The 15,271-nt window shown below is 39.3% G+C and overlaps 2 protein-coding genes across 5 annotated transcripts in view; one reads left to right on the top strand and one right to left on the bottom strand.

The window, feature by feature from the left end:
• LOC131787159 (uromodulin-like) overlaps positions 1–15,271 on the bottom strand; it is a 240,513-nt gene that overhangs the window by 37,311 nt on the left and 187,931 nt on the right. The window lies entirely within an intron of this gene.
• Positions 1–15,271, top strand: part of LOC131787130 (germinal-center associated nuclear protein) — a 216,280-nt gene that overhangs the window by 6,453 nt on the left and 194,556 nt on the right. For all 4 annotated transcript variants that reach the window (XM_066167163.1, XM_066167162.1, XM_066167160.1 and 1 more), the window contains exons 5-17: positions 4,195–4,297; positions 4,877–4,926; positions 5,063–5,132; positions 5,697–5,777; positions 6,211–6,284; positions 6,632–6,700; positions 8,609–8,674; positions 9,464–9,610; positions 10,858–10,919; positions 11,651–11,783; positions 12,182–12,258; positions 14,331–14,444; positions 14,976–15,024. In XM_066167163.1, coding sequence (XP_066023260.1) covers positions 4,195–4,297; positions 4,877–4,926; positions 5,063–5,132; positions 5,697–5,777; positions 6,211–6,284; positions 6,632–6,700; positions 8,609–8,674; positions 9,464–9,610; positions 10,858–10,919; positions 11,651–11,783; positions 12,182–12,258; positions 14,331–14,444; positions 14,976–15,024 — 1,095 coding nt within the window. The remainder of the gene's footprint in view (positions 1–4,194; positions 4,298–4,876; positions 4,927–5,062; positions 5,133–5,696; positions 5,778–6,210; positions 6,285–6,631; positions 6,701–8,608; positions 8,675–9,463; positions 9,611–10,857; positions 10,920–11,650; positions 11,784–12,181; positions 12,259–14,330; positions 14,445–14,975; positions 15,025–15,271) is intronic.

A 15,271-nucleotide genomic window follows, 5' to 3' on the forward strand; every position in this document is an offset into this window, starting at 1 on the left:
ACTCACTAATATACTTCTCAACTATTCACTGCAATCAGCACTCCCTGAGATGTTTACGTCGCGGAATGTAAACAATTTGGTGTTTGCATCGCAGGTTATGATTTCTTCGAAACTTCAAACCTACCTCGATCATCTTCGGTGAGGATCAGAAGGAAAATATACTTTTTAAGAGTGTGAATGGTGTTCTGTTTTATTCATTGCAATCGGCGCCCGCTTCAGTGTTTACTCACCGGAATGTTGACAGTTTCATTTCGCATCGCTTGTGATGTTTTGTTTGATTGCGGAGCGCATCATATTACAACGATGAAAGGTCAAGTTTTAGTAAATCGTGCAATTAGCCACTTCCGGAAAGCTATTCCTGCCGTAGTCCAACGTGAAGGAAGAGCGTCGGGATACTAAAAGCTTCCATAATAAACAAACGGCTCCTTTAGGAGCCACTAACTTTACAAAAGTCTCCGATTACCGTGTTGAACTACACAAGTTCGATTATTGCCGTCTTGATGTTTTGCCAAATTACACGCGCCGGCGAGTCTAAATCAAATTTGAACTACATGCAGTTAATTTTTCTGTTCCATTTTTTCGAGCAATTTGGTGAACATTGATCGATGATTTGACAAATATCGAAATAAAAAGCGAATCTGGTTTCTCATAAAAAAAAATTGCATACGAGTTAGAGCAAGACGCAGTCGTGACAAGTAATCATACTATAACACAACACCATTAAAATAAGAGAGTAGCACTTATTAGTTTTTGTATAAATGGCGAGATGAAGGAACCAGTTTTTGAGAAAAGCATGTTCACCGATGACAAAAGCTATGAAATAAGCATTCGTGCATGGGTTTGCATTCCGGACGCGACAACTGGTTATAAACGGGTGCCTTAGCTGATTCTACCGAATTACAATACACCGGGAATAAGTTTATTTTGAACAAATTCCCAAGCCGTTGCGACGGATGTTTCTATATACCAAGTGGGAAATAGCTATTTTAATCATAGTTAGTAGAGGAGACTAACTATGTTTTAATAAATGAATTCCGTTGGAAAATGGTAAATCATTTATATATTCCGATAATTAGGATCAAATTTAGAAAAAAAGCCAAAAGTAGTATAGTGTGCCACTCACTGTGGTCAATGATCTTTAGCTGGCTACTTTCACCCTAGTTTACCATAATAGCTATTCAAAAATTTGTGTAAGTATTGAAATACCATATAAGAGACTTGTACAGCAGTCACTTTACAGTTTTGGGAGGAATTGGGGGCACACAGCAATTTAGCAATAACAGGTTTAGGCATCGGCGTACGGGAAAAATTTTGTTGGGGGGCTGAACATAATTTGCCCGAATGAAACTTGTTGGTGCATGGTCTTTACCATCACGGCTGCGGTTTTTCCCTGGCATGGGTCCCTGCAGTCGTAGTTTTCAAATGAATAAAGGGGTAAGTTTCTAAAGAAACTGTGGTGCTGCGTCGGTGGGAGAGTATAGCAGGTAATTTAGTGTTAACAACTGGGTTGAAAACGTAAATTAGCCACCGTAAAGGGTAAAAAAGCTGACGTTTCGAGCGTTAGCCCTTCGTCAGAGCGATGATTGACTCAAAGATTGACTTCTCACTCGAGAGCATTTCACTATCCACGCCATAGAAACTTGATATAGTTTGGATGTTGTTGATGCTTGGAGAATAACTGAATACGATTTTGCCCAATGCGCACAAAACCTCCTGGTCATTGCCCTCAAAACTTGATTGAAGTTTACTGACGACTTTGTCAATACTTGTGTAATAAACTGTGATACGTAAGTGGTCTTTTGCCGTCTGTTGTGAGCTGTCCTTTCGCTGCAGCAGGTGTCTCACCAGTAAGGCCCTGAAGTCGGCGTGATGGTCTGGTTCAAGGCACCTTGGCATCTCTGAAAGTAAATTTCGTACCTCGATTCCTATCTTGATTTTTTGCGTTAGAACATCAGCATGTGACCATATCTGAGTGAAGTTCTCTTCATTGCGATAATTGCTCAGTGTCTTAACGACAGTATCAGCAGTCTTCTTGGCAGTGATGACGTTCATCTGTTCTCACTGAAGATATCTACTCAAATTATCAGTGTTGGTTAAGATGAGCGTGGAGAAGCGAATTACTTTCGTTGTGGGTCTAGGGATCGCGATCCTTTGATAAAGTGAGCAGGGCTTCCATTATCCTCGGCACTTGCTCTAGCACAGCCGTCACCGCCGCCCAGCGACAGGACCATCTAGTGGTACTCAAAGATTTTAATGTAAGCGCAACATCCTCTTCATGAACTTCAATGACCTTGAATAACGCATGGCGCTTGGTACTCCCGTGTAAGAAATTGTAAAGACTCTGGATAGTACCCAAGGGCATTATGGAGAGTTTCAATTTCAGTCATGGTGTCCTTAAGAGCCAAATTTAAAAGATGACCATAACAATGTACATATATTTCGAGAGGTGAACATTCCTTCATACGCATAGCAAGGCCCTTGCGAATCCCACTCATGTTCGCAGCGCCATCAAAGCATTCGGCAATAATGTTTTCCAACCTTAAATCCAGCTTATTTATGGCTGTTTTTGCAAGGTCGTACAGAACTTCCCCCTCTGTAGAAGCAGTGGCAAAGAAACCAACAAAATTTTCTTTTGTCTCACCATCAATAACATACCTGAGGCACAAGGATACCTCTTCGGTTCTACTGTTGTCTGAAGTTTCATCCATGATGATTCCAAAGTAACCACTCTTCCTTACTTCTGTCGTGATTCTCTCAAGCATAAGGTCTGACACTATTTCAAGTAGCTCATTTTGGATGGTGGGTGATATCCACTGAGCATGCAACTGGAGCTGCACCTGGAGTTTTGACTGCAGCCATGGCAAGTCTTTGCATCGTAAATGGAGTAATTCAAGAAAGTTTCTTCTGTTTATATCTGACACTTCCAAGATATCGTTTTGACTTTCTTCATGTCCTCTAACAGAAATATTTTGCATAGCAGTGAAAATCAAGCACTTGATTATCACTTGTTAAATTTGACTTGCTCTTTATGTGCATTACTTAGTTGCTGCAGAACACTGCTATTCTTTCTTTCCATTGCTTTGAACTGCAGCCACTTAGTCATGCAACTTACATAATTCTCACTTTGGCTGTGTTTTGTTAACTTTAATGGCTTCTTCCAATTCTTGAAGACAAAAGATGCATCTTTTCCAAACTCTATGCAAGCAAAACATACACACACGTCTTTTTCGACATTGTAACTAAGCCATGGATACTTTTTATACCAGTCAGGCTGGAATCGTCTAGTGAAAGACTCACTGCTAAACTTGGTGCCCAGATATTTGAGTAAAACAGGTTGTTTCGGTACCATTGTCGTCAACGTAGGTGATGTGGAGGACTCTGGCTCTAGTTCAGCGATCCCTCCAAGATCTGATTGAATGCCTTTATCTATTGGGGTACTTGGCTCGCCAGGTTCCTGGACATCTCTCTTTGACTCATCAAGCTTATGTGAATCTTGGGCGATTGATTCAGGATCTGGCTGGATATTTGCAACAGATTCGTATGTTGATGAAATAGTACGTTGTTCACTCTCTGGGCTACATCCAACAAGCAGTGCCTCCTGTGTCTGACCTGGAGATTCGACTGAATTGATTCAACTGGATAGAGAAGAAACCACATAATTTCAGCTGTGACGATTCTACCACTGGCAGACATTTCACTTTTCAGCCGCTGTGAACAATTCAGAAATGAGCTTCTACATAGTCGGAGTCGAATTCTTTCTGGCATTCTTCACATTTCACACGGTATCGATATGATCTTTTATGAGACTTCGACCAAGACATACTTCAATCCACCAGATTACGTGCACATGCACCCCCCCAGCCCCCCCGTATGCTGATGGGTTTAGGCATGTGATTCAATCCCACATAAAAACTTTTTTAATTAAAGGTTCTTGCAAGCTTTACAAAAATTAATGCCTGAGAGTTCAAATGGAATAGTTCCTAGTCTTGCATGTCATCTGACTAAACAACGTGGTGTCCCTTAGAATGTGGTTGCCAACCAAGTGAAATCTAAGGAAATTTATTGAAGATTTTTCTTTGACAGTTCCATCATCAGAAACCAGCAGCAGATGAAATAGCTTATATCAACTAGCATTAAGAAATATATACATAAAATAAATGGCAAATATTATTTCCTCTGTCACTTAATTACCAGGAAGGTGCAAGGCTGGCTAAGAAGGAAGGCAAGATTCTGAAATCTGGTTTGCAGCCTGTGAAAATTTTTTGGAAGCAGCAAGGTCGCAAAAGGACAACATCAGGTACATTTACATGTACAACTTGTGTCATTTCTTTTACAACATTCTAATTATTTCTAACATCCTCACCCTGATGGAGCAGAATATTAGATCCCACCTTGAATTTCTTTTACAGTACGGATTATGAGGCTTACACTGTATGACAATATGGCTATTTGTACAAGTTTAAATGTCTCTAAGAACAATGTGTGAAATTTCTCTAGGTAACTGTTATAGGAGAATGATAGAGCCCTGGTTGTCATCAGGAACTTGTAGGGGGTAGAAATCTGCTGGCTGTTAGACCATTTTGCTCTGGCTTCTTTCTGAATTGTGATCAGTGACAGAATATGAATATTTTTTTAGGGTGAAAAGTAGGTTTAGAACCAGCCACTATCTGTAGTGTTCCAGTTCCTCAGAAAAAGTTATATGAAGCATGGCTCTGATATAATGTGTGGATTTGTGGACATTGCTTACACATTTTTAAAAAAATGTACATAGTGTAAAGCTAATAAATAGGTATGTTTTTAATAATGACATTGTTAATGATTTTATTACAAGATATTGATTAGATATAATATATCTGTAAATTTTATTAATTAACAGAGAGTGAGCAGCCTTCCAGTCCAGAGAAAATAAAGAAGATTTCTGCTCAGGTATTGTGTGGTAAACAAGTTTGGGTGCTTACAGTAGCTGTCATTTGTAGTAGTAATGTTTTTTGTGTACATGAGGAGTCAACATCATTGATGAACTGTGGCCGGGAGTAGTGAATCTGTTATTTCTATCACCCAGACTGCACCTTCAGAAAAACAAACCCAGCAGAGGATAAAGATGTCACAAGCTTTGAAGGATATTCAAGAATGTATGTAGTATCTAAAGTGAAACTGTATCAACTCTGTATGTCTACATGCAATTTATAGTACTGCAAGACTCAGATAAAGATGATCAGGTTATATTGACAAGCTGTCTTGTCAATTTCTTATTTACCAATCACAAAGAAATTCAATGCAGGCATACAAACCCCCTAACTACTGTTTCCTGTTGCTGTTGTGATTGGGGTCTCTCATGTCAGATTAGGTTGTCCACGAATATTTGTGCTTATTTCTACAAACATTACGCTATTGACATTGTGGATCCTAGCAGTATGCAGGATGCATGTCATATGAACTTCGTAATAGACTTCGCTCACTGTGGAGTCTCTGTGGCTCAGTGGTAGAGTATGGGAGCATGGTGTGGGGTACCAATCCTTATAGGGACTCACAATTTTTTCTTTGTCCCATGGTTGTGACAGGACAAAAAAATCTTTTGTTCTCTCCTTTAATATTTGTGCTGTTCAAGATTTCCTGAGTTAAACAGATAAGTTTGAAAAATATTGTTACAGCACACTGAACTTCTTCTGATTAACCAAGAGCTTGATGTTTCACAGATTTGAAGTCAGTTCCAGCAAGTGAAAGTGCTGGGGATAAACTTCAAGTTTTGGAGGGAATTGACAAAAAACTAAGATTAGGTATGAGCAGTAAAAGCTGCCTATATTATCTTTGACTTGACATGTAACAGTCTAATGGGAATGTTAAATGGTATAATTGTGTCTGATTTGTGAACAGTGTAAAGCCAAGGTCAGGCATTCAATCAATGAGGCAGTCAGTTAGTTAGCTGTTTAGTCAGTCTGTCACTCAGTCTGTCAGTCAGTTGGTCAAACAGCTGTTTGTTAGTTGTTTAGAAAGTCAGACAGTCGGTTGGTTAGTCAGTCAATCAGTTACAATGTAGTAAGTCAGTTGTTTCTTAATTCAGTCAGTCAGTTAATCATTGTGATATCTACACTGTAATCAATTTACTGATTGATCAATCAAGCAATCTGTCAATCAATCAATCTGTCAATCAACTTCATCATCAATATCAGCTAAGTTTGTTTAATTTCCCTTCAACAATTTATCTCTCAGTGTTCGAAAGGTCATCTGACATAAGTTCTGCTAAAGCTGTCATTGGAACTTGCAAAGACATGTGTCCTGAGAAGGTAAACCTTTAGTATACTGTACTCTGCTCTCAAATATACAAAGCTTGAGCCTGAGCCACATATATTGCGTTAACCCTTTAACTCTCAGATCCAATTTGTAATTCTCCTTACTGTCAACTACACAATTCTTATAATGTTAGTTCAGAGAATTTAGTATTGGATCAACTAATTATCCCCAAATTGATATTTTTCTTTATTCTCATCACTTTTCTTCTTGATATTGAATTGATATTGTAAGGAGAAATTCTGTCTTGGTCATTAATGGGAGTTAAAGGGTTAAGAAAAATGAAATGTTTGTTGTTTGTACAAGTTCTTTTCAACCTGACAGTTAATTTTGTATGCTGTAGGAAAGGTACATGCGAGAGCATCAAAGAAGACTGAGTGTGTTTGAGGTTGTGTCTGGGACAGGCAGCTTTGTAAGTACATCTTCACTGTAATTGGTTAATGTTTGTCATTTCCAAAGAAGCTGTACCACAAATGCAGTTGGACCTATATTAAGCAGCAATGAATTAAGCAGTCATCCTGTATAAAGCAGTCAGTCCTCAAAGTCCCAAATTTGTTTCCCCATAATCATTGTTATTTTCACCACTGTTAAGCCATCCCCCCCATTATGCAGTGGTGGTCACCTTTGACTAAGCCTCAACAGCCTGTTTCTATTCTCTTCCTCCTTTAGTGATTGGTCACTTAACCTTTTAAATCCTAAGAGTGACTAGCATCTAATTTCTCCCCACAATATCAGCCCTGAATCACACATTAAGGTCATGAGAATAAAGGAAATGATCACCAACAAAACAAGCTCTTGATTGGTAAACAAATTCTCCTTGTCAGCACCCTAGGAAATGTATAAAGAGCAGTATGGAGAATATGCATACTGATTTTCAGGTATAAAAGGTTAAAGTGGAACTACTTAAATACACCTAAGAAAATCAATAATCTTTCATAAGTGAAATGTAATCCATTTTTCTCTCCAGTAGTTAATGTACATTAGTTTTTGTATGTTAAGCGGTCAATTATGGCATGAAATGGCATTTGTATCATGTTATGTATCACCCATGTTCTGTGGGACTTGTAATGAGCAGTCACCCTGTCATCTCCTGTGGGTGACCACTTAATACAGGTTTGACTGTATTAGGTTAATGTTTGTTGCTTACAAAGATAGTTTACAAATATCTCTTTAAACCACCTTGACCTTTTGACCCCTAAAAGGGACTAACATGTAAGTTCTCCTTACAATATCATCCCCTGAAGCAAACATTGAGGTCACGAGAATCAAGGAAATGATCACAACTAAAGAAGCTCTTGATTGTTAGACAAATTCTCCTTTTTAGCATCTTAGGAAATGTATAGAGAATAGCATAGAGAATTTGAATACTGATGTTAGGGTTTAAAAAGGGGTTTAAAATATCTTTTGGAAAGGATAAATTACTGACTTCCTACATAATTTATTTAAAAAATGTTTCTAATTAAAATGTGTCGAATATTTATCCTTAAATCAGTTATTTCAGATCTTTCTGTATTAAAGAGAAGATGATTCACCAATTTTAATAATTTTTTTTACTTGTGAGAGTTGTAAAGATTTTTACTGAAAAAAAAAGAGTTCAGAGAGATTTTCCTAGTTTTGTTTAAGAAGCCACAAATGATTGTTGCAGGTTTAATATTTGTTCAGTGATGGCTTGATCATTAACCCAAATTCTGCATACTGTTCTCTAAGCATTTCTTATGGGACTTGCAAGGAGAATTTGCCTAACAATCACGAGAATTTTGAGCAGGTGATCATTTCCCTTATTCCCATGACCATACTCTTTGATTTAGGGGTGATGCCATTGGGAGAAATTAGATGCTTGGGGTCAAATTGTTTAGTAAAGAAGAAACAAAACATCCTGTCTGGCAAACATGTAGGTTTGTGTGGAAGAATTTTCATGTAGGTTGTGTTCTTACTACAGAACCATGAAGCTCTCACAGCTGACTGCCATAGCTTAGGAGACACTCTAAATCTTCCCCCCCCCCGCCCCACCTCCACCCCACCCCTTATTTTTGACTGTCAACCGCCCTCTTGGTACAAATTTCTTTCTCTCCCTAGCCTTCCACTTCCATTAAAATCAAAGATGGCGGCCATAATTTTTGTTAAGAAAATACTGAGCACTCCTCGCCAAAATTATGCCAGCTCTGCAGGTCAACTCATCAGTAGATCACAAGTTTTGAGTCTAGTTACGATGCTCATAATTTCGTTATTTTTCTGAGTATGCCTGCATGTGTCACCAATGGAAACTTGTCTTTGTGACTGACTAATTGCTTGTCACTATCAACCTTGTTGCGCCCCAAAGGATGAAAATCCTCAAGTCAATCACACCCGTGCAGTCAAGGAATATGACAGATCTGCCGCTGATAAGGTAAAGGGTATCTTTCATTCCTCTTTTTCGTGCATCTGTTTGTTGTGCAAATGCACTCTGTAGAGAAGTATCACTTACTCACAATAATTGATTACTTGCTTGCTATGTGTTATTCACCCTTTAACTCACAGAAGTGATTAACATGAAACTTCTCCCTGTAATATCCATACATTATTCAGCACGCAGGTAATGAGAATACTCAAACTCATCAGGTACAAGGTATTAACCTTGATTATTGAACACCAAATTCTCCTAACCAATTTTCAAGGTAATGTGTAGCAGCTAGAGGGGAGAATTAACAATCAGATCTTGGGAGTTAAAGGGTTAAGTTTTGGGCACGGTGAAATTACTAGCCGTCAGTGCATTCCATTTCCTTTTAATTTGTGATGACATAATTATTCACCTTTTTGCTTTTGGGGGGGGGGGTGTGGTCGGTTTTTTTTTTTACAAGGTCCAGCCAATTAATGATCTACATCTTGATTTTGTTTTTTTAGCTTTGTCAAGAGGTTTTGAAGCTAAAAATGAAACACATTATTTTTTGCCTTAAACGACTCACATGAAAAATAAATTTTATTGAAGTACTGTAATGCTGAAATTTAAGTTAATATCCTCTTTCGAGAATCGAGCCTCTAGAAACTCAAATCAAATAATTTCTCGAGGAACGGACTCATTCGCGAAGTTTCAAGGATCGAGATTCGAGGGACTGTCAACTTAGATTTTAGCGGTAACTGTACATCATTCCACAACCGCGGCTTGCATGGAATTAAGTCCTCGTTTCTTCGTGTTTAGGAAGAGCCATTGCCCCATGAGCTCCGCCCTGTGCCAGTCCTCAGGATGACCATGGATTATCTGGCCACAAACATCATGGATCTGTGTGAAGGAAGGGAAGGAGAGTGGTTTGATTTTCTCTGGAACAGAACCAGGGGAATCAGGAAGGTATGTACAGGTCACTAACCGTACAAAGGAGCCACTCCAGGCCTGTATTAAAACGATAGAATTTATGATCACGGGCTTAAGTATGTTTTTAGGCGCGACTCAAAGTCATTTAAGCCCCAGTTGGTAAAATAACTCTCTGGATGGCAAAAAACATATTTACGCCCGAGAACATAAAAGGAATTGCTATTACTATCACTTTGGAGGGCATGGAGATGATAAAAACTGAAAAAAATGACAACGTAACAGTCTGAACAATCACCCGAGCGTACAAGCGGGCTAACAATTATTAGAAATACGTATATGTAAAATATGATGATAAGATATTCTTTGTGAGGGTGTAAGTCTATCGTAGTCTTGGATGCACGCGCGAAGTTTTGGATGCACGCGCGAAGTTTTGGATGCACGCGCGAAGTTTTGGATGCACGCACGTAGTCTTGGATGCACGCGCGAAGTTTTGGATGCACGTGCGTAGTTTTGGATGCACGCGCGTAATTTTGGATGCACGCGTAGTTTTGAATGCACGCGCGAAGTTTTGGATGCACGCGCGAAGTTTTGGATGTACGCGCGTAGTTTTGGATGCACGCGCGTAGTTTTGGATGCACGCGCGAAGTTTTGGATGTACGCGCGTAGTTTTGGATGCACGCGCGTAGTTTTGGGTGCACGCGCGTTGTTTTGGATGCACGCGCGAAGTTTGGGGAGCAGAATAGAATTATCACTTAGCTCGTGACGCAGGTTTACATGTAGCTTTTTGACTGTTCCATAAACTTTGCATGTTCATCCTCATTTCGGTATAAGGTTGAGTCAAGTCCTCACTGAATGAACATAATCTTCATGTAGAGTGAGTTTATGCTCTGATATTTGTATGCGCGCGTGCTGTCGGTTCTCTGAAGTAAACAGATTTCAAAGACGAACAGATTATGATCAAGAAAAAAATTCACATGTACAATACTGGGATAATTTAGCGCCAAATGAGGACTGTTACGTGCATTGTGCCTCTGATCTCTTTGACAGCATGTGTAACAAAGCGTTCACGACTAATTTACCGCCACTAATATTCAATTTTACTGTTAAAACATAACTTTTTTTGTTGCCTTCAGGATGATGGAGGAATTTAAACAAAAAAATCCGATTCTGTTTTAGCTTTTGCTGTTGCAATCTAAAGACTGATGATTGAAATATCAAAAGCTTAGCAAGCATGGTGGTTGTTTGTAAAATTGTACCGTTTATTTTCATTCTTTTTGTTGTAGGATATTACCCAACAGCACTTATGTGACCCTGATTGTGTCGATCTTGTAGAGAAAACAGCCAGGTACTTAGACGTTTGTTTATGAATACCGCGCCTCCTAGATGTGGACATTTGACGTTTAAATTTCTTTAAATGTGTGCTTAACTGGGGGACATTAGTTCTTTTGGTCTTTTGTTTTATTTGGTAGATTTCGTGGCTCTCCTCCCTCTCACGCGATTTTAGAACACATTTTAGCGAGTTTCTCGAAGAGAAAACCAAAGTTATGTCATCGGCCAATTAAAGGAAAATCAGAACTCAACATTCCGAAAGTTAAGCTATCTCAAGTGCGAGAAAACGTGGATAACTAAGTTGTATTTGGTCTTGATTTTGCACTTATTCGGTCGAGGGGCCAGGCCAGGTCTTGAACCCAGACTTCTCCATTCAGGCCACCCGTGTCCAATCAGTACTTGCCGGGGTTTTTCTTGGATGGGAAAAACGTATTGGCTTGAGAAATGATTGATATCGTTACAACTTCTGACTAACCATCCGATTGGATTTCATTCAAGTTTGCTAGCGAGTTTTTTTTTTAAATGGTAATTTGGTATTACCAACGGAGTTAATAAAGTAAATTGGGCTAACGCTCGAAGCGTCAGCTTTTAAACTCTTTACGGTGGCCAATTTACGTTATCAACTCAGTTGCCAATACTAAATTGCCCTGTGATACTCTCCAACCGATGCAGCACCACAGTTCATTTAGAAACTTGCCCCCTTTATTTTTCTAAATGGTGTATGGTTGTTTGTGTTTAATTTTACAGGTTTCATATATTTTGCGCCCACTTTCTGTGTGAGGCAGACATGAATTCCTTTGATGCAAAAATCAATACTGAGAATTTAACCAAATGCCTGCAAACTTTGAAACAGTTTTACGGAGATCTCCTTAAAGACAAGGTATAGGAAATATTTTCCTGGTGAACTTAAACACGAAGAATGACTGATCCGCACGTTGTAGAGGGACGGTCTAGAAAAATCGTACAATTGGCGGTGTTGTTGGTTTGCAGACAACTTACATTACATTACCAAAGTAATTCTGTTTTTAGCTGAGATGTGCTGTAATTTTTTTAAGCGAGAAGATTATTTTTGAGTGTAATTACATCAAGCTCTCCAGATCAATACGATTTTTAGCTGTGAATAATTGGGACAAGATTCGAATATGATAGAGAAGTGGTATAAAACAATTCTCGCGAAAAGCTGTGTGCATCTTTTCGATGTTTTTCCAATATAATTTTTCCGCAACCAAATCGGTGCATGATGGGAATGACTTTTCTTCTTCTGCTATTTTGCTTAAGGGAGTAACATGCCCGCAAGAAGCAGAGTTTAGAGCTTATGACATTTTGCTGAATTTGAATGAAGGAGACATTCTTAGGTAAGTTGATAATTGTAGAGTTCTTATGGCGAGAGTTGAGTATCATAAGTCAGTGTTAAATCCTTATGTTATAGCCTCGATTTCGTGCGGCCTCGGGTGTACTTGTAAACCTGTGTGGGTATCACAACTCAGAGCAATGCAACACAGTGTAACGCATTGTAACGAGACGGTCTAGTGCAACGAAATGTTACGCACTTTTATGCAGCGCTATGCAACGCAACAGATTATTTTATATGTGACATAGTTTGATGCTACTATGGTTTGCAGATTTAATGAATGTAACCGAAGAAGTTACAGTTCATAGACCCAACGTTTCGACACTCCTGTCTAGTGCCTTCATCAGGGGTGATCTAAACGCTGCAACAAGAGGTCCTTTTATATGATCACTAATTAGCGGCCTTTTTTTCTGACGAGGTGTATATAGGCGTCAGGAAGCAAACCGCCATCGTCACGATTTAAAGGAGCGTGGGCGGAGTTAATATGCCAAGCCTCCAAACAAAGGTGCTGGTGGTAACGCCGATTAGTGGTGATAATTTTAGTATTATCCCACACAATTGTACGGTTAGTTAGGCATGGATGCTCCGATAAAGCTGAATTTTCCTTTTTGCAAAGGAAAACCGCTTTTTGGTGCTCTTTTAAACGTGCACCAAACTGACGTTTGGCCTGTCCGATGTATTCGTTGTCACAGTCATTGCAAGGAATAGAATAAATGGCGTCGGTTCGTTGTTCTTTCGTAACAGGATCCTTAGGTTTGGCGAAAATTTGCCCCAAAGTCTGAAAAGGTTTTTGAGCAACTTTATCGTTGTGGCTATTCAAAATTCTCTTGATGGTTTCCGTAACACCCTGTATGTAAGGAATAACAGCAAAATCAGTCGCTGGTTCCCTTTCATCAAGAGCGTTACTATTTGTAACTGGTATTTGGCAGTTACGGAGAAAAGTTTTTGTATAGCCATTTGCCTTTAGGACATTGGAAACATATTTCCCCTCCTCAGCCTTCGAATCGAGTGAAGATGGTAGACAGTCAGCCCTCCTAAGTAAAGTTTTGGCTATAGACGTTTTATGGCAAATAGGGTGGTGAGAATCGAAGGCGAGGTATTTGTCGGTGTGGGTAGGTTTACGGTAGACACTTGTCTTTAAATTACCCTGAACCCCTCTGGACACATTTAAATCAAGAAAGGGCAAATGTCTATCCTTTTCACACTCAAGGGTGAATTGGATCGATGGCTCTACTGAATTAAAATGCGACAAAAGGCGCTCCGCTTCATTTCCGGATACCGCAGAAATAACATCATCGACATATCGTTTCCAGAAAAAGGGTTTAACCGGTGAAGTGGCTAAGGCCCATTGTTCCACGTCTTCCATTACCATGTTAGCAATGACAGCAGAGACGGGCGAAACCATCGCTGTATGAAAACCTTGCTGATAGTAGGTGCTGTTATATGTAAATTGCGTGGTTTTGAGGCAAAAAGACAGCAGATGAATAATATCCTCCACAGGCAGTGAAGTTCTTTGTCCCAGGGAAGCATCTTCTCTGAGTCTCTCCTCCGCAACCTTGACGGCAAGATCAACTGGGATTTTAGTGAAGAGCGAAACAACGTCGAAAGATACTAATTTTTCACAAGCGTTAATAGTTTTATCTCTTATGAAATCCGCAAATTCGTAGGAATTTTTGATAGTGTAACCAGCATTCCCAACAACGCCTATTTACACCTCGTCAGAAAAAAGGCCGCTAATTAGTGATGATATAAAAGGACCTCTTGTTGCAGCGTTTAGATCACCCCTGATGAAGGCACTAGACAGGAGTGTCGAAACGTTGGGTCTATGAATTGTAACTTCTTCGGTTACATTCATTAAAGCTGCAAACCAGAGTAGCATCAAACTATGTCTGATTGTCCACCTGGTTGCCGTGTGAACTTTAATATATTTTATATTATATTATATGTCTTTGCAACAAAATGTGCGACACAATTTGGGGCAATGCAGTGCGCAACCGCGAATGCTGTGAGATTTTCCCAAGGACTAACGGATATTTTATGCATGGTTCATTCGTATTGATGTTTTCTCTCCTTTAGGGAAGTGATGACATTTCGAGATGAGATTCAACAGTCACCTGAAGTGAGATTCGCCATGGCTGTTTTCCATGCTCTCAATAGTAACAACTTTGTCAGATTTTTCCGTCTTCTCAGGTACGTAAATCCTTTATTTACAATTATATTCACTTAGATATGTAGTAGAAATATTTTTCTCTCAATGATATACCCTAATGGAAGTGCGCCACGTTTTTCAAACTATATTTGGCGCATACTAACATGCTTATTGGAATGCGCATGCTATCATTTATGGAAGATTACGTCATATCTTAACGTGATCACTCACCCTGTGACAATTTTTCTGACACAGAAGTAAATGAGTGTGATTCACCAATTGCATTATCTCAAACATCCGTGAATTTTATCATCGCCCCAGACTCTTGAAGATGCGAGATGCAGACTGAGATCGAACGCTTTTAAAAAGACCTCTTTGGCTTGTATGTTTTTTTTAAGGCATTCCAGGTCATGCGGTAATACTTTAGAGAAATGTTTCTTTCAAATTTCCTCTTATTCATGTGCACATGCATTCATAATTTATCAAAGACAGCTAGGAATTCCCCTAAAACAAGAGGCTTATGAGGTCTCTTTTAAGCTTTTATGTACGAGTGCTTTTGTCTTTTTTCATAGAAACGCTAGCTATCTCAGTGCTTGCCTACTGCATCGATACTTCACTCAGGTACGATTTCACAAATGGTCTACTCTTTCCCTGACATGTTTCCTTACACTACGTTAGACTCCTTGCAGGATTTCAATTTCTTGCTCATTATGCAGTCAGCACCTGTAGGTATGACTTGGGAATTTAGTTCGATCATCAGTTCATTCTCCGATCCTTGTTAAATCTCAAATGTAGCGTCCCTCAACCAATGAATGAGCGTTTATGGACACACATCCATGCACCTACACGCGCTGGATAAACAGAGTGT

This window comes from Pocillopora verrucosa, chromosome 5 (genome assembly GCF_036669915.1).
Source record: "Pocillopora verrucosa isolate sample1 chromosome 5, ASM3666991v2, whole genome shotgun sequence".
NCBI classification, from domain to species: domain Eukaryota; kingdom Metazoa; phylum Cnidaria; class Anthozoa; order Scleractinia; family Pocilloporidae; genus Pocillopora; species Pocillopora verrucosa.